The following is a 24,055-nucleotide window of genomic DNA, read 5'->3' as shown; positions in this document are numbered from 1 at the left end:
TTGAACAACTGTCTTTAATAAGCTAGGGAATGTAGGCGCTTGTCCTTTATGGTCTTTAAGCTTTGACATGACGATTTTGTATGCATCTCCCCACGGGTTTTCATCGACCTTGTTGCATAGCTCTTTAAAACAACAGGCTTTGCTCTTCTTTATTGATTTCTTCAGTTCATTTCGCTTTCGTTTAAAGCGTTCGTTTAGCATTATGAAATCTGCCGTTTGTCGTCCCCTTAGACACTGGCGCCTAGCTTTGTGGCATTTACTTCTCAGGGCCTCAATAGTCTCATTACACCAGTATGCGGGTTTCCTGTATGTGCCTTGTTTTTTCCTACACATAGCGGCATCGCAGGCTTTACTGACATGTTTAACTAGGCATTCAGTCTTCTGTTCTATGTCCATAGCGTAGTTCGGATTGTCATCTAACATTAATTTTTAGATATCCTCATCGAGTATTTCGGCTTTCCAGCCTCTGGTTTGAACCTAAGAGCCTTAGGCAATTTGTGCGTTTTGTCGATTTCTAGCAGAATTGCTAAGTGGCCACTGTGCGTGTTCAAGTTTATTGTAATATCAATTACAGAACCGCGGCCGTTATTTTCGAAAGTATTTCCGTTACCAATATTCAGCAAGACGGTGTTCAGTACCGAAAAAGCCTTCAGAAGGGTTTCTCCTCGTATATTTGTGTACGCGCTACGCTCATTGCGGTGTTCGACACTTCTCGTACTAGATTATCGATGAATATGAAAGTCATCTTGTGCGATGCTTGGCGGAATAAAGCAACTATAAAAGTTTAATTCGCAGATTTTTGCCCACGTGTAATAGGCTTGTCCTGTTAGTTGCTTTTCTTGGAACACGTTTGTTACACAGGCACAAATGCCCGCTTTGCCCGTTAGGTCGGAGGTCCACGTTGCTGAGCTAATGTTTTTATATTGTTTGCAGACTATTGCCATTTCGATTTTCTGCTCAAACACTGTATGCTTAAGTAGGTCTTGAGCTGCTTCGCAGTGGTTAAGGTTGAGCTGTAGGACTCTCATATTTTGGCTCTTTTGCACGGTTCTTGGTGGAGAAGACATTTCTTGATACCTATCTGATGGTCAGACTTCTCTTTTCCTTGTTTTTTACATGCACTGCAAGACGGCTCCTTGCTGCATGTCTTTGCGAAGTGACCTTTCTCCCCACATTTGAGGCAGTACTGACTCCTATCGTCTGAGTTTTTGCAGGTTCTCGCTAGGTGCCCATATTCCAAACATTAGAAGCATTTTTTATTGTTAGGCCTTCTCTCTAATTCTACACACAACCCATCCCATTTTGTTTTTTTTTTGGCTCCAATAAGTAGCCTAGCCTGTAAGACGGGGAGGCTTATCACAGCTGTTTGGGAGCCTGCGTATGACGCCCTAATGCCTCTGATTGAGCCTTTATCAAATACCTCTAGTTTTAATATTTGCGGGCGAATAGCATTGGCAATGTCTTCTTCTCCGGTTATTTCATCCAGATCCCGGATTTCCACTGTGGTCTCACTCGTTGGGGCTTTAATTTTGGCTTGATCTCCAAGCACTTTGCCTATTTCGCTGGTGTAGTCAGCAGTGTGTTCCATTTGCGCGCTCTTAAGTTCCATTAAAATTTCCCCTTTGGCTGTTTTCCTAATCCAGGTTACACTTTCACCCAGTTTCTGGAGGGCATCTTCTTTTTGTACCGCCTTTAAAATATCGCTGTATGTCATGTTACCAGTTCGCTCGATCACTATCGTATCAGACCATGGTCGATGCTTATATGCTGCCTTCTTTTTTTTCCGTCCAGCCATCTTATTTTCCTGGTGTCTTTCCTTTATTATTGAGGTTAACGTATCTACATTTTCCTCGTTATTTTTAGCCTTCTTTGGTTCTTCTCCATGGGTGGTTTTATTCTTTTTTGGAGGAGTCTGCCTTTTCGCCTGTTTTTCCTCGTGAGGTCTTTTAGGCGTTATTTCCGTTGTTACGGGCATATTTAGAATATTCCGTGTTGCTTCCTTGCTCTTCTAGTATTCCTCTAAGGCTTTTTCGTACATCTTCGATATATTGCAAACGAGGTCCCTAAGATTGTTGTTGATTGTTCGCTGCGGTGGACGCATCAAATCTATCATCTTCTTAATTTCTTCACCAAGCTCCGTAATGTAGTCGCCGTGAGGTTTTACCGCCTTCGCTTGCGACGTGTTTTCTGGCAGCGCCGGTGGCGACGACTTGTCCTCGTCAGTTTTTCTATGCTTAGCATCTTTATTGGAGATCTACTAAGTCGCGAGGACCGCTTGAATGGATCTATTTCCATTACAGGTGTCAGTTCCTGCCGCGTTGGTATTATTCAGGTCTTTTGGGTTTCCCGTGTTATTGCCCAGTATAGCATATATGTTACTGCTACTTCTGCTGTCGTTTATGTTGTTATTTTTTCTCATATACAAATCCATTCCTTTCTATTGTACCAGCGCATCGCGTGTAGGGGGGGCGGTCCGAAATAAATAGGAGCGAGTGTACCCTCGGTGGCTATGCACCTACCCCAGTTCCCTTAGGCCTGTTCTTCGCTTTACCGGTTACGGAATACGCGGACGAAAAGGCGCTCGCCTGGAGCAACGCGGTCTACTAGTTCTGCGCCCAATGGACACTTCCTGACCAGAGCCCGAAGGGGCTGGTTACTGATGGACACCACTGCTTACACCTCGGCAGAGCAAGCTCACATCACCCTATCCATCTCGGCAGCAGAGAAGTCGCTGAAAAGATTTAATGGGACTACTAGTGCGCCGCGATGTACATCGGTCAAAAAAAAAACTTTAACAGCAGTACCTGAAATGGTGAACAGACGCTGACCAGGAAGCCGCTCATTGTGAGTCCGTCGCGCCTGTATTTTTATATTACCCACCGTGCCTATGCATTAAGGGGAGGGACACCTATTTTATTCGCCTCTGTCGCAGGGGTTTCATCAGCTTAGCTAGCTTTTATACCGCAACGTTCACTCCTGCCTCTCCTCGAAGGGGGATGCTTATTCATCATGGCTTAATTCGCAACTAACCTGCTACTACAGGCCGTCCGGCTATCCGCGACCTGCCGACCCCCCGGTAGCTTAGAGCTCAGCTGAAAAGTCTGGCCCACTGAGAAACCAAGACCAACGGGTATAGCCCAAGGGGTATCGCAGGAAATTTGCATGCAACGAGTACTTGTCTTCTGTAAATTGTTTTTGTAATGTGTTTTGGTAGTGTGTTTGGAGACACGAATTGACCATCCAAGCAGGTAGTTTAATATTATAATATGTCATACTTTTATGTTAAATTATTTTATGTATGTACCATGTATGGAAATAAATACGTACATACATATGTATGTTGAAATGGGTTTAAAAGTATTTGCAAGTATTTTATAGCCCAAGAGGTATCGCAGGAAATATTGCAAGTATGTAATACATATTGAACTTTTAAGAACAGTTAACGGTGTCCCGAAATACCGTCGAAACTGTAAACTTAACACACATGCATTGCATGTTCATAAATAAAATTTGTACATTTTGTATAATAATATCAAGTTCTAATATTAGATTGTATATGGAACGGACTCATATTATTTTCCGCCAAGTGTTTTGGATAATTTTGCTTATCTCCTTTTTCGTCCCTATTTGTTCCTATTTTAATATTATATAAATACTATGTATGTACTATGCCCAGCGCTGTCCCTGTTGATTTGCTTTCTTCCTCCTTTGTTGTTCGTTGGCGTAGTCTCCTGTGACTTATGTATATATGTTTATGTGTTTGTTAATTTATCTGTGATTATTACGCGCACGTTTTTGAAGTTATACTTCATATACGAGTTCGAGAAAGGTTGCGATAGATTCATATTGCGCAACCTTGTCTGGGAAGATGTTCGAGTAGCAAGGGAAGCGGTAACAATCGGCGATCGTTTGTTAGTTTCTTTCGGCACAGCTCGGATTTTTTACCAGCAACACAATGTTGCCATGCTTATGCTTTTGTTGTTTTTGTAGAACAATGTTTCAATATTTGGTTGGTGACGTATTCACATGTGTAGGCATATGTATGATTGTATGCTTGTGCATTATTTCTTTCGTTAGTGTTTCATTTCTGCGAATTCTCAACTATTTTGTGTGACTTTTGGTTGAAATACTCTGCGTTGGCCGTTGAAAAGTTAAGACTATACTTCACAGGATCATTTCTGTAATTACTTCATTTCATTTACTTTCTTTGCAAATCGACCCGCAATGACGAGGTATATCGTTTTATCTGACAGCGTGAGGTTTATGGATTTGCATATTTGCAATTGCAAATTCGCTGTATATTTTGTTAGTGTAAAATCAACAATATGCCTCGCTCATTTGCAATTGCAAATATGCAGGATCATTTGCACCAGATTGTGAATTGCCCTGGTATATATACTATATATAATAGCAATACGCATATGTATGTTTGTGTGCTTGCGCATTATTTTTCTTTCGTTTCTGTTTCATTTCTGCGAATTCTCAACTACTTTGTGTGACTTTTGGTTAAAATACTCTGCGTTTATAAATATTTGCGACTTGTCTTTTCCTTGTATATATCTTGGACAAATAAGACCATTTCGAGACGGAATTTCAGTTGCACGTTTCCAAATGGCATCGAGTGAAATAAGACGAGTGGATCGACGTGGGGTTACTCCATTTGCTTTATATGGCTGCAAAAAATATGAGACTTCGTGTTGCTTCATCCCTGACTGTTGCCTTCAAGTTTATCGGGAATGACACAAGAGTGACGAGACAACAAATAGAATCGGAAGAGTTTATCCACAATTGCCTCGACACAAATCTGGCATTTCTAAGATCAATACTGAATTCTGCATATTATTGGTCACAGCGTAAAATAGATTTATTCGCCTTAATTCGGCAACTCGGAAGGCCTACGTTGTTTCTCACGATGAGTGCAAATGAAATTGGGTGGATCCCGCTGTTACAACTGCTGCAAAAAATTAAAGATGGAAGAGTAATTTCTGAAGATGAAACCGCTCAATTGAATTGATTGGATAAAAGTACATTAATCAACGAGGACGCTGTAACCTGTGCCATCTATTTCGACAAATTAGTGCACACGTTAATGCGTCTCCTACAAAGCAAAAAAGCATCCCCATTTGCACAATATAGGGTGAAAGACTATAGTATTTCAAGCGAATCGAATTTTAACATCGTGGTAGTCCACCCATATTCTACTCTGGCTGGAGAACGCACCGAAGCGTCCATTGGAGGAAGGCGATATCATTGATCGACATTTTAATCGCAGTATCCACGTCTGAAGCATCAGGAATTATCAAATTGCAGACACATAAACACACATTTACGTGTTATAAAAAAGTAAGAAGTAACCAGCCACAAGAATGTCGATTTGAAGCACCTTTCCTGCCTTCTCGATCCACACAAATACTCGTCCCTATGAAGAAAGAAGACCCAAATTTTGTCAGTTACGCCAGACATTACAAGAAAATAAGGTCTCAATACGAAATAGCCGATTACAACGACATTAATGATTTCTATCAAAGCAACAATATAACTTCGGATGAACAGTACTATAAAATACTTTTTGCGGGAATTAACCGGCCACGGATTTTCTTGAAAAAAACACCAGCGGAAAAATGGCATAATACATTCAATCCATTCTTATTTAATGTTTTAAAATCGAATATGGATTTGCAGTTCTTATTAGACGAATATTCCTGCGCGACGTACGTCGTAGACTATGTTAATAAATCTAACCGAGGGATCAGTAATTTACAGAGACAAATTAATGAAATCACAGAAAAATATCCGGATTTTGGAGTGGTTGAAATCACTAGAAAAATGAGTGTCCACTTATTGAACTCAGTAGAGATTTCGAGCCAAGAAGCAGCTTGGTGGCTACTTCGTAAACCAATGTCAGAAGCCTCTAGATCGATAATATTCATCCCAACGTCGTGGCCGACAGACCGACAGAGATTGAAAAAAGCACGCAAAGAATTGACGGAGCTTAATGACGAATCCACAGACATTTGGAGGGATAATGTATTCGACAAATACGAGCAACGACCGGAGGAATTGAACGATCTAACTCTGGCCCAGTTTTGTGCGCAATACAAATGCAACGCCAATAATGAATACAAGAAATTGACTAAACACCATGTTATAAGATATACAAATTATAATATGACAACCCAATAGTACAAAAGAGAGGTGGTTACGCTGCATATTCCCTGCCGCAACGAAGAGACAGAACTACTTTCCGAGTCAAAATTCCTTCATTTAGACTTTGCTGTATAAAATGTGTATATCAAATTTATAAAATGTGAATTTAAGTTTTCTAGTTTTCTTTCATACAAAATGATATGCATTTCTGAATATCACTAAGAAGTATAACTTCTTCCGCGCGTAGGGACTCCACGCACCTTTTTTTATTTTAGTTTCAATGTTTGTATGTTTGCTAAACTTTGTGGTTATATACCGCGCGGGGTTTTGATTTTAGAAGGTTTTCACTTCACTTCACGTCACTTTCCCTTTTTTTCTTTTGTGTTTAACTCGTGTGATCTTTCCGTGTGTTTTGTTTTTTTTCTTTTTTCACTGTGACTTTGTATGTTCTGTGTTCACTTTAATTTTTCGGTTTTATATACATATATATATATTTTTTTTTTTATTTAGATGCCTTTCGGAAAGGTTCGAAAGACCATTTGTTCACTCGTGATACTAGTATACTTACTCGATATATGCTTTGGATATACGATAGTATACTTATGTAAGTGAAAATGAAAAGCACTGATTTCAATTGTAATGCTAACACTCTATATACAGTTTTATTTAATTTGTGTAAACAACTTTATTTTTATTTGATTTTCCACACACTGCGGGACATTGCGGCGTGAGTGATTCACGTCACTCCGTAACTTGGCGGTTTAATAAGAAAAAAAGAAAGTGCGGTAGTTGATGGAAGGAAATTCTTGCTTCACGGATGAAACGATAAGAAGAAGGATCCCGTTCGGATCTATGCCTTTTGATAGTTTGGGTGGTGAATATTTGATTATTACGAGTCGTCTCGTTGATGATCGAGTGGTTGTTGTGTTGAAATAATGAGCGGTGTTTGGTGCTGTGTTTGATGCGTGTGTGTGTAGTGGTGTATGTTGTCAACTATTGTGTGAAGAGGTGTGGAAATCAGCTGAAAAAAGCTTCAAACCAAACTTAAAAAAATTAGCTGGAAATTACAAATGTGATTATGAAGAATTCCATAACTGTTATATTCGCATTGAAGCTGTTCTCCATTCACGGAAACAAACAACACTCTCGCAAGATCCATAAGATCTCACAACTCTTCTCAAAGAAGCATTCGTTCTGGCAATACCTGTGGCAGCCACGAAATTGTTAAATAAATGGGGAAGAAATAAAATTCTCGATCATGATTCCATGCGCCGATGGAATGAGGAGTGTACAAAAGATCTTTGTGAAAGATACTATTAGAAAGCTACGAAAAGACGCCAAAACTTGCAGATGTTGTGCACATCCATGATAATTATCCCCTTAAAGAATAGCAGCTTGGTCGCTTAGAGAAGCTACTTAACGACTCAAACGGTGATACACGAGTAGTTGAGCTACTTTGACCTATGGTTTCTAACAACCTCAGATGGTAGCAAAAAATGCAAGTAATAAATAAATAATACCATCACGCAAAAATTCAAACATTCGCCTAGTAACCGAAAAACGAAAAAAAAAATTGCAACTGTAATAAAACACAAGTGAAATAATGGAAAGTATGACCCCTGCAAATCAAATAAAGTTGCTCGGTCATTAAAATCAACCGGAACATGTAGTAGCACACGAGCACCCTGAGCAGCCTATAACCTCTATATCACAATAAGTGGTGAATTGTAGAGTTTCCTTATGATGATCGCTTATCTTCAAAATGCGCGTCGAATCATATAGTGAATAAATGAATAAAAAAGAATTTCGCGTGTTGCTAAAATATTGCTTTCTAAAGGTTAAAATTACAGATGAAGCAAAAACTTGGCTTGAGTTTCCCATTACTGCCCCAGGAAAATCAACCATCAAGGAATGGTATGCTAAGTTTAGATGTGGTGAAATAGCACAAAAGACGGTGAACACAGTGTAAAAGTGCAAATTAATTTTGGATTGCCGTAAACTGAAGTTGCTCGCGATAGCAGGCACTTTAAAGATATCAACTGAACGTGTATACCATATCATACACGAATATTTGAGTACGCACTGGAAAGAGGATGTTGCTCGAGCTCACATTTAACCGAAACAACGACCATTTGATGATTCAGGGCAGTGTTTGGAGATCTTCATGAGTAATATGCGCAAGGTTTTGCGTCGTTATGTGACAATGGATGAAACATGGCTCCATTATTTCACTTCGAATTCGAATCGACAGTCATCCGAGTTGATCGTTCCAAAGCGTAGAGAAGCGCCACAGTTGGCTAACAAGATTATGGCGCCTCTAGTTTTGGATACCCATGAAATAATTTTTATTGACCGAAATCGGTGCAAAAGGGCCGCATTTGAGAAAAAAAAGTTAAGTTGAGAAAGTACGGGTCTGTAACATTTTTTAGAATAAAGCGTGCATAGGATAGAAAGCAAGAAGGCCACATGAGCAAACATCGCCCAAGGACTAGAAGCAACATGTGGGTAGATGTATGTACCATATATTGTTGTGTTGCTATTAATTGTTTATATTTTATATTTTATTGGAAAAATAATGTGTAAAGCGGTGGCAGTTCCTACGCAATGCAATCGCCGCTGAAGTTGGCGGCATCAACCGCAGTAAAACGGAAAAGGAAACGAACCAACAACGACGATGACGGCGGTTTTATATATCTAAGCCTTTCAATTATACGGGATGAGGAGAAGCGGGCCTCTAGAAAGTGAGGCGAGACGATGGGGTCATTTGGGCAACCACTCTAACTTTTGGAAATTTATTCCATCAAAATTTACCATAGGAATTATGAATTCAGGCGATGACTTAGAGAATATACAAAATTCTCGAAGAAAAATTCCTAGAATATATTCAACATCGGAGTCGGAAGATGAGGATTCAGGCAAAATTCAGCAAGATTGGAGTCGTGTTATAACAGATTCTGCGGTCTTTGAAGAATCTCATTTTCATTTTAGATACTAAGTTTGAAGAATTATTATTTTTTACTTTTGAAAATAACTAAATAACTAAATTTTGTTTTGCTTCAGAAAGAACTGCAAAAATAAATTTTGTTTATGTTGAAAACGCCTACACTAAATATAAATTTATAATTTCCAATCTATTTTGTTTTATTTCTTTCTAGTATGGTTTTTGAATTAAAAGTATAAACATTTGTGTACCACCGGTGGTACACGCCGGGTAGAACGTGTTAATAATGGAAGATATAAGCTAAGCTTAGCAATTTAAAGCCATACAGGTGCTTACCGACAATTTAATGGTCATAAAGGCGGAGCCGGAGAAGTAATATGTATATAAATGTGGCCATGGCCCTCTTTCTGGCTGTTTGTTCGTATGCCTATTTGTCTCTCCTACGCGATCTAGTCACTTAGTTTTTAGATATGGATCTGTAATTTTGTTTAAGTATTTTTCTCAACCGAAGTTAACGGTGTTTCTTGTAGTTTACTTAGAGAGAATTATTTAATTAAAGACAGTTTGCAAAATTGAAAATGCATATTCAGCATGAAATCTTTTAACGCGAGTTCCACTTTTTCGAATATTCTTGCAAAGTATAGTGATGCCACTCGTTTTTATTTGCTTAATTCACCAACAAAATCGCCGTAGAACATCGAATTAATTGGACTGGTTGACCCATCTTCGCACGACTACGGTGTCTTTCACCCGAAAAGCTAACCACCGCAAAAGCTTAATTTGGTTCGATTGGTGTCCATTCAGTTAATTGGGCGAGTCCATTGCATATAGTGCATATGTCTGTTGGTACATGGAGATCAACCGGGGATTATCGAAGACTGAATATAGGAGCATTCCTAACTGGAAAACTCGTATTTTCTAAAATCGATTTAAAAAGGGCCTATCGCCAAGTACCCATATATAAAGAACACATTTGTAAAACCGGCGATAACGACACCCTTCAGATTATACGAATTTAAACATATGCAATTTAGTTTAAAGAATGCAACACAGACAATCCAAAGGCTTATTAATGAAGTTTTTAGTGATTTGAAACTCGTGCCTGTTTATCTCGATGATGTATGCAATTCATCCATTTCGAAATCATCTACCTAACGATCAATTTTAGTAAATCGGAATTTGGCGTGTCGAAATTACGATTCTTCGAGCATTCTAACACCCCCGGTCAATACCAGAACGCGTTTAGGTACAACGTAATTTTAAACGACCAGTCATTGTCAAGGAATTAAAACGTTTTCTAACGATGCTTAATTTCTGCCTTCATTTCAAACCACACGCGCTGAAGATGCAGAGATCGATATAGTTCTTTGTAATAGAAAACTATTCCACATCGCTTACTTGGTCAGCGGAAGCAACTGACAACTTTCCCATATATATGGAACAACTCGTCAATTGTGCATTACTCGCTCATCCATCCCACGAGGCGGAACTTTCTTTATGGGTGGAGGCATCTGCTTTCCGTGATCTATGCTATTCCTGTATACAAATGTATCTGGACAATACCAACGTCTATGATCCTTCAGAATTACAAAGTTTTGAAGAACCAAGCACGCTACACAATTTCGCAATTTTCTGGCCAATAGTCTCAGACTTTTCGCAGAACACGTCAGCGTAGAGTTAAAATATCAAAGCTATTGTTTTGTAGCAGCTGTGAAATATGGGAATGCAGGGTTCTTATTGAAGAGATACTTAATGCAGCATTACTTCAATAGCAACCCTGCGGGCCTACAAAAAAATTTGAAAAATATGATGTAGAATCATCCCATAATGAAGTCTTAGTGATTATGGCAATCTATTTCCCAGGTGTGCATGACCAAAGGTAAACAGCTGGAAAAAACCTTGAAATAAATATAAAATGAATATTAAAATAGTTTAAATAATTTAGTGTTACTTCCGTCTCTTTTACTGCCATAGTTACCAATATTGGCAGAGGTAAGTGTATACGTGGTTTCACAGATTTTATCTTGCATATAACAATTGTCAAAATCAGACCGAACTGTTCAAGTCTACAACGAATATGTTGACCCCTTGCGTCTGGTTGACTTGTTGCCATAAATAGCGGTCAATTCACGAGATATGTACATATGTAATTAAGGGGTTACGTAGGTTTTCTCCTTTTTCAACAATTTTTTTCTCTTATAATGAATAAATGAATTCTTAATATACTACTGTGCCCAAAAAATAACGTGAGATTCGTCGGTTGAGGTTGACGGTCGCCCTGGACGCTCTTCGTCTTCGACACGTTCACGGCCGGCTTGGAACTCACTATACCACTTGTAAACATTTTTTTCAGACATAGTCTCATCACCAAAGGCTTTCTGCACCATCCTCAACGTATCCGCAGCAGAAAATTGATTCCGTAAACAAAATTTAATGCAAATTCTTTGCTCAACAAATTTCGACATCGCAAAAACGAAAAACTCACTTTTAGCAGCTCACAAAACGACACGTATCTCAAACACTAATGAATATTTTGACATGAAATTTGACATAAATGTGACTGACAGTACTACCAACCTAAAAAAAAATAATTCTCAAAATCCTTCGACGCGCGCAGTTTAAATTCAAATGTCACCTTATTTTTTGGGCACAATAGTATACTATATATTTCTTGAGTGCGTGTATGTCACTAAACTCTTAAACGACTGGACAGATTTTTATGCAATTTTTTGTGTGTGTTTAACCCTTATGTGAGCACCCAGCTTTAGCCACGTTAATGAGCACCCAGGGTACCCGGGTACCCATCACTATAATAAAACACTTTCTAAGTTTGGAAGCGAACGAAATGATAAAAAAAAAAAAACAGTTTAATAATTCTTTTAAGAGAATATAACAAGTAATTTACCTGAGTTTGACTCTTGTCGCACATTTTATTTTTCTGGAAGAGAAATCGTGATAGCGAAATCTCGCGCTCTACGGGTGGGACATGGTCAGTTTTCACCTTTACACGTCGACAGTGACAGGGAGAAGTGAACAGTTGATGAGGAATGTCGTGTAAAGCATGAAAAGTCGACTGCGTCGATGTGCATAGAGCGGCTTTGCGTTAGAATCGACATTATTATCTATTAATCGAACAATTTCGAATACTTTCTGGACTCAATCCAGCATTTATGAGAGATAATAATTGGCAGTTCGTAATGGAAGATCATCTATCACCTCATCAATTCGGAGGGTGAGCAAAATTTTGTCCAATGATATTACGACTTTCACCGTACGGGGAACATGATCAGTGAGTCAGAAGAGAGTGAAGCAAAAGACACAGCCGCAGGTGTATCGAATAGAGGGGAAGAAGCAGATATAGAAAATAGCGATGAACACATTGCAAAAAACCGAACTGCGTGGTGTAAGAAACCGCCTGAAATTTGACAAACTGCTTCTCACAATATTTTGCGACAGAAAAGTGGCCCTGCTAGATCTACAGAAACATTGTTAGGAGATAAATTTATTACTATAAACTCAGTTGAAATAATTGATTTTATTGTTCGCTATACTAACCAGAAAGCTCTAATCGTCTATAAAGATCCTAACGCGCAAAATTTTAATTCGAATAGAGGGTGGCGTTCGGTTACTGTGTAAGAAATGTATCTGTTCATTGGGATTCTCATTTTCTCTGGCGCCAATAATACTATATGTGGAAGAGTAACTCGTATCCTCTTTATCTTTATCCAACACATGCCAAGCATGTACAGAAAATGATAAAGCTACTCCTATACGTGATTTATGGACAATGTTCAATGCAAATTTGGGTAAAGTTAAGTACGAAAAATTATACATATCGTAGACACACAAAATTCACCCAGTACATTCCTTCGAAACTCGCAAAATATGGCATGAAAATTTGGTGGATTTGCGATACTGAAAACGCTGCCAATGTTCGAGAACAAAAATTAAGGAAAGATAGTAATAAAAGAACTTGCAGCTCCGTTCAAAGGAAGTTTCCGAAATATAATAATGGAAACTTATTTTACGACTTTGCCTCTTGCTAAACATTTACTCCCATGGAAATTGACAAGCACTGGTACATTGAAGAAAAATAAACATTATACGTGTATATCGAAAGTAATATGTCCTGATTGTGCTGAATAATTAATGAAGATTTTAATAAATTTATGTTACGAATTCATGTTATTAGTTATTTATTATCCCAAGTTATATAGTTAAAACATTTATCTATATTCAATCTCATTTACAGATGATTGCATTGTTTTTCATATAGTGGGTACCTGGGTACCCGTGTGTCCTCCACGAGTTGCCTAATTTCATACATAATTTTCAACTTCATAAAATTTTTTTTTTCCATTTTGAATACTAAAATAGCTTTGTTGGAAGTTAAATCGCAAGGATCTGGAAGCTCAGTTCGATAAAAAATTATTTCACCTAATTGCTAGTAGAAAAGTGTGGTGGTGGGCACCCGGGTACCCGGGTGCTCACATAAGGGTTAAGCAGATTTGAAGATGGTTTAGGTTCACAATTTAGTCCAACGCGACATGACTGCACGACAGTGAACTGTAAATGGCGTCGTGAAGCCTGCTACTTGAACATTTGTAAGAGGGAAGCGACATAACAATGCACTATGGGGAATTTGGCCGATTGCAATGGCCGGCATGCACACGAAACAACACAGCTGCTTATTTTGTATGTACACAATTTCGTTGTTACCATACTAATACCTTTCACTGAAATGAAGGTTTAATATTTTGTTCAAAGAGAAGTTTTTTAGCAAAAAATAAGTAATATGTAAATTTATTTGTTCTAAATTATCAATTGTTATTAAAAAAGATATAACAGAGCTATCTTATGCTTATCTTTGTAAAATATTTGACATGATGATCGCTGGTGTAGAAAATGTTTTAGCTTCATTATGGCGTGAGCCGCAAAGTGAATAAGTTCTGTTCTCTTTAAATAGTTGTGTTGTAACAAGCGTATTTTTATACTAAATATATGTACATATTTAAAAAATATAGAAAAGATAAGTGTTGAAATATCGGAAAGCAGAAGTTTTATATGGTTATTGTTGCTGCACATTATTGTAATAACGGGGTAAGCATCAAAATAATTTTCGCGTTTCTGGTAAAATACAAGACTTCTTTAGGTGCATAATTTTAAAATGGCACAATTCCGATTTTTTTGGCGCCGTGATCTGAAGGTACCGTTGGAAGGGGTAATCCGGCAGACTGCGCTACCATCGCAATATTTAATTATTCTATTTTAATTTTAGTTTATCCCGACAGATGGTGCTGCGATCAAATTTAGAAAAATATTTCGTAGTTTAGTGTTATTATTGTGTGATTGTAAGACGTGTCTAATTAAAATATTATTTCAAAAAACTATACATTTTGATAATTTAGTGCGGGATCGAAGTGGATATATTTCTTATCAATTCTTTTTATTAAATTTCGTTCATTAACAACCTCCCTAACCTAAAAATTAATTTGTGTAGCTTAATGAATGCTTTATTTTTTATTATTGTTTGGATTAAAAATTATTTATTTTTGGAAATATTAAATATAAAAAAAGCAAAGAAATAAAATCATAGGTTTTTTACCAAAATTTGTTAAAACAAATATTTTTGGTTAATTAATTAAAATTTCATCTTCAATAAGTAACTCATATTTGTTGTGTATTATTTAACAGTTTCATATTTTTACAGAAAAATGCCACATGGAAGAGCAATATTGGTCGATGTACTCGTAACGCGCATTTGGTCCATGATCGTCGATTTAATAGATCAGTCGTAGAACAATCGGCCAATAATATAAATTAAAAAAATCAAGTTGCACGTACACGTGCAAATGAAAATTCAGGGCAACAAACTCAACGTCTTCGTACTAATACCTTAAGACAACGAAGCGCACGACAACAACCGACCAACGCACATATAGAACATAACCAACAGCGAATGCAGGATAATCGAGCATTGGCACAAGCATCACTTAATCGTCTCGCGTTTGAATATGATCCTGAAATAAACTATTCGTCACATCCATTAATCACGATCGGTAGTACGGACTAAGAGTGTCAACATTGTCATGCAGGAGCAATAATCACATACACGCTGCGCTTACAACCATATTGAATATATGGAGGACCGAGAAATTTTGGACATTTTTGAAAAACCATAACCAATTGGTATAATTGCTCAAGACCCTTTCTAACAGACTACAAAACGACAACTTCGGCATTGTCATTAAAGCAGGCAAAGTTGCAGTGACCCATGTGAACGTCGAGACCATTGTAGAATTATACAAGTTACAAAAAAATCATATGGTCGTCAACAGCTGAGATCACCTGATCGAAATAGTTGATTTTTCGGCAAAGAGATTTAAATAAATGGACTTAAAAATAGTAAAGTCGTTGCAATATATGCGCGTTACCGATATATTTTGGGTGTTCGATTCCCTAGGATGCTTATTCAATATATACAATACTAAACAAAACTACTTGTAATAATTTAAACAAAATAGATATATTCTTCAAATATTTTTAATAAAATAGCAAAAATTCATCAATATTTTGATACAATAAATAAAATTTTAATCAAAGCTAGGTAAATTACATCTTTATGAATTTTAATAATAGAAATATATTTGAAAATTTAACAAAAACGTACTTAAAGTAATAAAATGGATAGCATAACACGGCAACACACTCTTGCCTTTTTAAGGCATTTGGCCGTTTTAGTAGGAGAATATTTAGGAAACCCTAATGAAGTGTCTGGCCTTTGGCCCTGTCTCTCTCATTCATTGGCATTCTTAATGTAATTTCTGCCATTCTAAAAGCTTTCGCTTTCGTATGTATGGGTGAAAATGATAGGATTTGTTACTTATAGGTTTATACAATGGTCGAGACATACGCATACAACGCAGAAATAATACAATGCAAATAATTCAAGACAATCATCGTTCTTACGATGCTTTGCAGTATCCGTTGATATTTTGAGAAGGAGAAGATGGATATCATTTAAATATGAAACAAAGGAATCCAACTGCAGGTACAACTTATAGATTATCTTACAATTTTTTTAAGTCAATAATTTCTGCTTATCTTATGAATATATTCATTTGCAGCTGAAGACAGTTAGTGCTATGAACTTCTACGCTTATCGGTTGATGATTCGTGCTAATGAAAACAACAACATTCTCCGATACAGGCAACTATTTCATCAGTACACGGTCAATTATATGTTGCTTGTTCAAGAGTACGGCTCAAGGATTAACCAAAAATATTGTACAACCAATGGCATTACAACAAATTAAGTTTATGTAAATTACAAAAAATAAATGTTATAAAATAAAATAATTTGAATGTAAGTTTTTTCACCTTTAATTAAAACGACTTAAAATTTTTACTAAACACAACTTCTAGATTTCATTTCATTCATACAGTATACACACACTCACACGCTATGGATTGGTTGAATTGTGATAAATGTACCTGCAATGAGGTTACATATTGTAATGACTTCTTAATAATAATTTGCATCAAAACGGGCCAGATTGTTGCATCTTATTAAAAAAAAGCTTGAAATTTTCGGATTTAAGACGTGTGTATAGGGAAACGTCGGGTCCGCTAGTATTTTATAAAAGTTTTTTATTGTTACAAATATTCACTATTAACAAAAAAATTCTGACATTTTTAGAAAAAAATATTTTAAGCTCGGCCATTGCGCCGCCATTTCCGGTGAACGAAAGAAAAGAAACTGAAAATTGAATTTTGGCAGACATCTTTATAAAAAGTGAAAACTTCCGTGAAAATTTCAGGACATTTTTATTCCAATAGTTGTAATCGGAAAAAAATATCTTCGTCCTAGGGCATTATTCTGTATCTCGATGCGAAAGTAAATTCTATTCGAATTTAATATTCGTCTCGAATGTGTTTTAGCATTCTGTAAAAAAATCGAATTAAGTTTATAAATATGCGAAAGTTGTACCAGTATTTTCGAATGCTAAATGTCAAAATAAAATGAAATAAGTTTAAATTTATTTGAAAAATATGGATTCCGTTGCATTGTGGATGGAGGGCGAGGAAATTATTGAGGAAAGGATTACGAGAAGATATATAAGAAATGAATTTAATATTATGGAATTAATTTAATTTGTTATGTACATATGTATTATGTTCGGTTATAAACTGTTTTTGCATTTGGGATTATAGCTTCATACAAAACTTTAGACTTTCTAAAGGAAGCCTTTGATTATGCCTTAAGAGGCATAACTGAAGAACTAACGGTACCTATAAGATCCACGGCAGTAAATCCAGCTATAAAACTTGCTGCTATTTTAAAATTCCTTGGTCAAGAGGGCTATCAACATCAAATATGGCAAGACCGGTTTGCAGGGTTAGCACAGATCACCACATCTAAATGTATTGCAGAAGTTTTGAATGCTATTGAAAAAACAATGTATCCGAAACACATAAAATTTGAAATGAGCTCACAAGAAAAGCGTGAAGCTAAGAATTATTTTTATTTAAAATTCGGATTACCAGGAATAATCGGTGCTGTTGATGGAACTCACATTCAGATGGTTAGACCAGTAAAAGATGAGCATCTCTTTTTTAATCGAAAGCTAAAGCATAGCATCAATGCTATGGTGGTAAGTTTATATTACGACGTTTTATTCAGACTTATTTATTGTACTTTATAATTAGATTTGTGACCATAACATGTATAGTATAAGAGCTGTAAATGGAGTTTATGGTGGAGCAGTGCATGATGCCCACGTATGCCTTTCAAACGAACGACAATACATGCTATCCAACTATCAAAATGGAGATAAATCTTCATGGTTAATTGGTCGGTGATTTTATTCAAACCGCTTGTACTTGTATTTATATATAGTCTAAGGCTTACTAATTATTCATTATCTATCCTATTTAAGGTGATTCTGGATATCCATTAGAGCCATGGCTCCTTACGCCTTACCGCAATGCAGAAGAAAATTCACTTGAAAGTTTGTACAATGAAAAATTTACAAAAGCAAGATCAATAATCGAGCGTGTATTTGGAATTTTAAAAAGTCGTTTTCGATGCCTTCTTGCTGGAAGAGAGCTTCGCTATGCACCAAAAAAAGTTGTTAAAATTTTGAACGTTTGTTGTGCCCTGCATAACATGTGCCTCATATACAACGTTGCAGCACCAACAGTAATTGAAACTAATGAAGAACGATCTAATTTGGCTTTACCCAACGTAGATCAAAAGGAGTTTTCACGAATTGCGCAAACAATACGAGACCGAATTAAAATAAGCTTGCGTTCGTAAATTAAATAAAGTAACTAAAAAGCAATCAATTTACTATTTCATTTCTTTCAATTATTCATACATTTCAATAAGTAAAATTAAGGGGGAATAAATATAAAATCAAAGCACAGGTAACGTATAATAGCAAAATAATTTTGTTCACACAGAAATTTACCTTTTTCCACGAAAGCATGTCCCGTATGGGTGGTCCATCTCCACTTAAATTCTCACTCAACCGCTCCCACAAATGTTTACTTGTTTGTTTAGGGTCAGCACATTTTACGTAGCCTTTGGCCAAGTTTGAATTTGGTTCCATAAACTCCACCATTATTTCAAATTGGCTTTGTTTAGTGTGCTGAATTTTGCTAACCGAGTCCCTATTAAAAATAACATTTTTTTTAACTTATCTATAGTATAATATGTAATAAAACTTATTAAAATACTTACATTTTTCAAAACGTCTTTATTCTACAACTCATAAGCTAACGAATGTTTTTGAACTGAAATGGGAAGTCGTTATAACTCAATTCGTAGGATCAAGCATTCTGCCCCTTGTATTCGATACGTGCGTCACAATCAGTCGGGTTACATTACACAGTTTCGGGGCATGATGATTGCGAAACATAATAACGACAGATCCAACTTTGAGACGCAAATGATGCGGTGGCATACCAAGCCTCTCCAAAGAATTTAAAAATTCCACTGGATAATTCACGGTGACGTCTTCATTGTTAAGACGATCGATCGATTTTTATGAGCGCAAGTCTCCCAGAATTTGACTTTGAATCTTCCAGTTTAAGTCAACAACGTCGGTATTTTTGACAGCTAACATTGCGCGAGAATCGTAGTTACGATAATTTGGCCAATGTCCGAACATTTGTGATGAGTTCATCTTTCGTGAATTGATAGAGGGAAAATGGAATTGATATCGAACCACCGGAAGTATCAACCGAAATTGTACCATTTCCAATTTTTAGCGAAGGCGATGTATAATGTCTTCGACAATGTCATTTTTGATCGTATCCCATAATTGACGCGGATTTGAAGACTGATATGTCAAAATGATTATCGCGAAAAGCGAGCGAACTTCATTTTCATTCCAGTGATTAACGTGTTCCAGCAATTGTAATTGCTGGCTTACTTCTCCAAAACTTGCACACACCGTACCATTCACAGTATGCAATGACTCAAATAAAGTTGAACCGCGTACATTAATCAAAAGCAACCGAAGGTAGAAACAATCGTCGTTTTTCGGGTGGATTGTGTAAATTCGTCCTAATGCATTAGTTGAGAACACATCTGGATGTCAATCTACTGGTTGGCCTTGCTTTCTGCGCAACTATATCTTCGACGATGCATTCCATGTATAATATTAACGTATTTCCGAATAGAGCAAAATGTTCTCGCAAATGAATCACAGACGCAAGTTGAGAAAAAACTCGTCAATGTTAATTTTGTTGCTGGCGGTGTTTCCACTAGCTGTACTGTATTCTCTGGGTTGAAATGCACTCTTTGAACATTCTCCAAATTAACTGCGAGACGCACAACAGTCGGAAAACGTTCATGAATTGTAAAAGTAAATATCCTACAAAGCGCTTTATTGCAGTTCACGTATCGACCGTATCGTTCAAGACCAATAATCGCCATGTTCCTTCCTTTGGTGACGTACTTACAAACGTATTTTACCGATTTCACCAAACTGCAATACTCAACATTGATATGAGTTTTGAATGTGAATTAGACAATAATGGTGAATATAGTACGGTCCATGTGTTGTCAACTTCGATATTCACTCTTCTAAATTGAATGCTGAATGTTCTGCCATTGTCGTCTGGTGAGTGACGCTGATAGAGTTGATATCCATCATTTCCAGTTTGTGTTTCCGAAAGAAAAGCACGTGGATAGTGTTTCATGCATTTATTGTCAGACATACAAACCGAAAAGATGAACCATATTGGTTTCCACCACTTCGTATAATACTGGATCTTTCTCTACATCAGGAATTTCCGTAGAAATGATTTCATCAATTTGATCTGGTGTAACCACCATTTACCATCCCAATAATAATGTATGCGTGAAGTATATGTTTAGTCGCGGTAAACGGGTTCTTAAAAAAAATCAAAAAAATCAAATTAGATTGCAACGAGGTGACGTTGTTGGACATCCAGAACAGACTACTTTATTTGATAAAATTTACTTAAAATGAAGCTTATTCTAATTACAAATTGCTTATTAATAATATTCACTTATTTTTAACATATTATTGCTGAATAAGCATTCTTTTATTAATTAAAATAATTCTTACGAAATTTACTTATTAAATTAATTTTTTATTACTTTATTTGTTTAAGCAAATTGCAAAAGCCGGAAATGGTGTTATGTTGCAATTTGCTTTAACAGTTCGTCGTATTTATCAACTGCCTTGTCAGGTGTTAATAATGTTTGTTTGTATTCGTCATATATGAGCTTATTTATCGAATTAGTCTCTTTTTCAATTTTTAATCTGTCACTTTTAACAATCTCTTTTAAGTGTTCAATAGTTGATGAGAAATAATAGTTAATTTTAATTTGTTCGTTAAATGAGTCATTTGTTTATAAAAGATATGTTTGTATATTTTGTCTGTCGTCTTCGTCCATTGTACCAAAAAGCCATTTTGACATACTGCCAATTGCATTAATCAGTCCTCCTTTATTTCTAGATCTAACTGTCATGAGCGTCAGTAGTTTATTTCTTATATCTAATAACTCTCTTTGCAGTACTTCTTTATTTTCCAATTTCATCAAAATTACATTATCTGTCATAGCGTTAATAATATTTTCTAATTCTTGAATGTCAATAATATGTAGTACTATATCGCTATCTTTTGGTATTGCTTGATCTCTAATCTCTAAATCTATGAATCCGTTTTGTTCCTTTACTTCGGTCAAATCTATTGTCCCGTTACAATGTTGTGTCATTAAAGCTATTACTGTCCACATTATCCAAATCTGTAAATTTAAAGGTCTTTTTATATTACTAGTATGGATTTTTTCTAAGTTTTGTTTTCTATATTTAGGCTGTTCCTTGTGCCTAACTGCTTTATAATTTTTTATAAATCCTTCCGTTCTTTGTTCTGTATAGTCTTCCCTGTTCCTATTTAGTTTGTTGATTGTCTTTTCTTTTTGTTGTTCTAAATTTTTCCTTACTATCTCTTTATCTACTTTATTGTTATGTACCTCGTTGGGTGTGAATTTTATTGTAGAATGAAATCTATCATTATAATTCCTAATGGCTTTTTGAATTAGCTGCTTAATTGATACATTTTTATTTAATTTATATAACATTCTAAATTTTTCAGAAATTGTATTATGAAATCTTTCAATGTCTGCATTACCCGTATGACTGTTGGGTTTGGTTAAATGGAGTTCTATATTTTCATTCTTTAAAAATTCCCTAATTCTTGTAGCATTAAATTCATTGTCAGCTACTATTTTCTTTGGTTTTCCTATTTTGGTAAAATAGTCATCTAATTGTTCGATGAATGTTATGTGATTTCTATCAGTTAAAGGATATGCTACTCCATATTTGGAAAATTTGTCTATAATTGTTAAAAAATGGAATCTTTTTATTACATATGTATGTGTATATGTGGATTATTTCATTATTCTTCGTAGGCATTTCTGTATGAAAAAAATTGTGTTTAACAGGTCTCCTATCATATTTTACTTCTTGACATGTTTCGCATTGATTAATTACTATTTGTATTAACTCTCCTAATTTCGGATAATAAATTTTATTTCTAAGTTGATTATATGTTTCTTGTATGCCCGAATGCATACTTTCTCTAATGTGATACAACGAAATTTGCTTAACAGCTTCCACTTCTGTTTCTATATCCTGTGCTCTCATTGTGCTCTTTATAAATTCTAATTGTTTATCATTTGAAAACATTTCTATTAGTTTCTCTTGTACTATGTTGTACTGTCGCTCGGATAATTCCGAATAAATTCCTACTTTTCCTTTTGTTATATATTTTTTAAATATTTCACTCAATCTGTCGAAATTATACTCTGAAATAAAAATAATTCTTTTCCATGTATCTGTTTTAGTTCTTCTGTCTTGTTGTTTGTCAAAATAATTTGTGTTTTATATTTATTAACTATCTCCTCCTTGATATAAAAATGATCTTGTAAATTTTCTTCTGCTGAATGTATTGTTTGCATTGATGTATCGTCATCTAAATTGTTAACTATATTTAGGTCATGCTCAGAAATTTCGTCGGTATTTTCATCTCCATTTCCTTTTATCTCATCTTCATTATCTTGTATTCTGCTAAGAAAATCTGCTACTCTGTTTTCTTTTCCTTTAATATATTCGATGTCAAATTGATATTCACCTAATTTTAACAACCATCTTTGATGTTTTGGTGACATGTCTTTCCCTCTATATTTTGAATGTAAATATTTAATTGGTTGATGATCTGTTACGATCTTAAATTTTCTACCGTATAAATATGGTCTAAAGTAGTTTACGCTCCAAATAATTGCTAAAAATTCCTTATCAGTTGCTGAATAATTTCGTTCATGATTATTTAAGGTTCTTGATGTATAACATATTGGGTGTCCTTCTTGAGATATAAATGCTCCTATTGCATAATTTGTTGCATCTGTAGTTAATGTAAATGCTTTTTCAAAATTTGGATACCGTAAAATTGGATGCGAGCTTATTAATCGTTTAAGTTTTTCGAATGCTTCTATATATGAAGGATCTTTTATATTAATTCGGACTCCTTTTTTTAGATATTTTGTAATTGGTTGTGCTACCTTTGCATAGTCCTTAACAAATTTCCTATAATAACCTGTTATACCTAAAAAGCTCTTAATTTGTTTTCCGTTTTTGGTAATTCTAATTCTTCTATTACTTTGATTTTTTTTGGATTGGGCTTGTGTCCTAAAAATTCTGTTTCTTTTTTCAGAAAATTACATTTATCCATTTGTATTTTTAAATTTTTTGATTCTAATACCTTGAAAATATCTCTAATTGATTGTATATGTTCCTGTAACGTTGTGCTAAAGATTAGTATATCATCTAAGTATACTACGCATGATTTGTTTATAAAGTCTCGTAAAATTTCGTTCATGAGTCGTTGAAAGGTTGCTGGTGCATTCTTTAACCCGAATGGCATTCTTGTAAATTCATACAAGCCATGAGGTGTTACGAACGCTGTTTTACACCTATCTTCCTCTTTGATTGTAATTTGATGATAACCTTTTGCTAAGTCTAGTGTAGTAAAATATTTCGCTCGTCCCAATTTATCTAAAATTGAATCAATGTTAGGAAGAGGATATTTTTCATCTATAGTTACCTCATTTAACTTCCTATAATCGATTACCATCCTGTACTTTCTTTTCCCTGAATTATCCATTTTCTTTGGAATTACTATTAAAGGGCTGGAATATCGAGAATTAATTTTCCTTATAATTCCTTGTTCTTCCATTTCTCTGATTTGTTTTCTAACTTCTTCTTCATGCTGGGGTCGATATCTATATAATTTAGAATTTATTTGCTCTTCTGTAGTAGTTTTTATTTCGTGTTGAATTTCCGTAGTACTTGTTAATTTTTCTCCTTCTTTAAATAAAAGGTTTTCGAATTTTTTCAATAATTTCGTGATTTCTCTAAACTCTTCTGC

At 35.6% G+C, this 24,055-nt stretch overlaps 1 protein-coding gene, 1 long non-coding RNA gene and 1 pseudogene across 2 annotated transcripts; all 3 read left to right on the top strand.

Annotated features, from left to right (window-relative positions):
* Window positions 1-4,153: 4,153 nt before the first annotated feature.
* On the top strand, window positions 4,154-4,337 carry LOC126764772 (small nucleolar RNA U3; annotated as a pseudogene).
* An 11,364-nt stretch (window positions 4,338-15,701) lies between these two features.
* On the top strand, window positions 15,702-16,447 carry LOC126764268 (uncharacterized). Its single transcript, XR_007667850.1, has 2 exons — window positions 15,702-16,139; window positions 16,216-16,447. It is a non-coding gene; the product is annotated as an uncharacterized LOC126764268 (long non-coding RNA).
* A 322-nt stretch (window positions 16,448-16,769) lies between these two features.
* LOC126764639 (putative nuclease HARBI1) lies at window positions 16,770-18,407 on the top strand. Its single transcript, XM_050482302.1, has 3 exons — window positions 16,770-17,742; window positions 17,798-17,942; window positions 18,028-18,407. Exons 1-3 carry the CDS (start codon window positions 17,548-17,550, stop codon window positions 18,405-18,407), a joined length of 720 nt encoding a protein of 239 aa, XP_050338259.1. The 5' UTR covers window positions 16,770-17,547.
* Window positions 18,408-24,055: the final 5,648 nt, after the last annotated feature.

The sequence above is a fragment of the Bactrocera neohumeralis genome, unplaced genomic scaffold, assembly GCF_024586455.1.
Source record: "Bactrocera neohumeralis isolate Rockhampton unplaced genomic scaffold, APGP_CSIRO_Bneo_wtdbg2-racon-allhic-juicebox.fasta_v2 cluster09, whole genome shotgun sequence".
Lineage (NCBI taxonomy): Eukaryota > Metazoa > Arthropoda > Insecta > Diptera > Tephritidae > Bactrocera > Bactrocera neohumeralis.
The sequence above is the reverse complement of the archived record's forward strand: the minus strand, read 5'-3'. Positions and strand labels throughout refer to the sequence as shown.

Bases quoted from the DNA above. Each gene is read 5' to 3' on its own strand.
- LOC126764639 (XM_050482302.1), top strand. From the start codon at position 17,548: ATGTATCCGAAACACATAAAATTTGAAATGAGCTCACAAGAAAAGCGT. The intron at 17,743-17,797 runs GTAAGTTTATAT...CTTTATAATTAG, and splicing joins ATAGCATCAATGCTATGGTG to ATTTGTGACCATAACATGTA. The intron at 17,943-18,027 runs GTCGGTGATTTT...ATCCTATTTAAG, and splicing joins TAAATCTTCATGGTTAATTG to GTGATTCTGGATATCCATTA.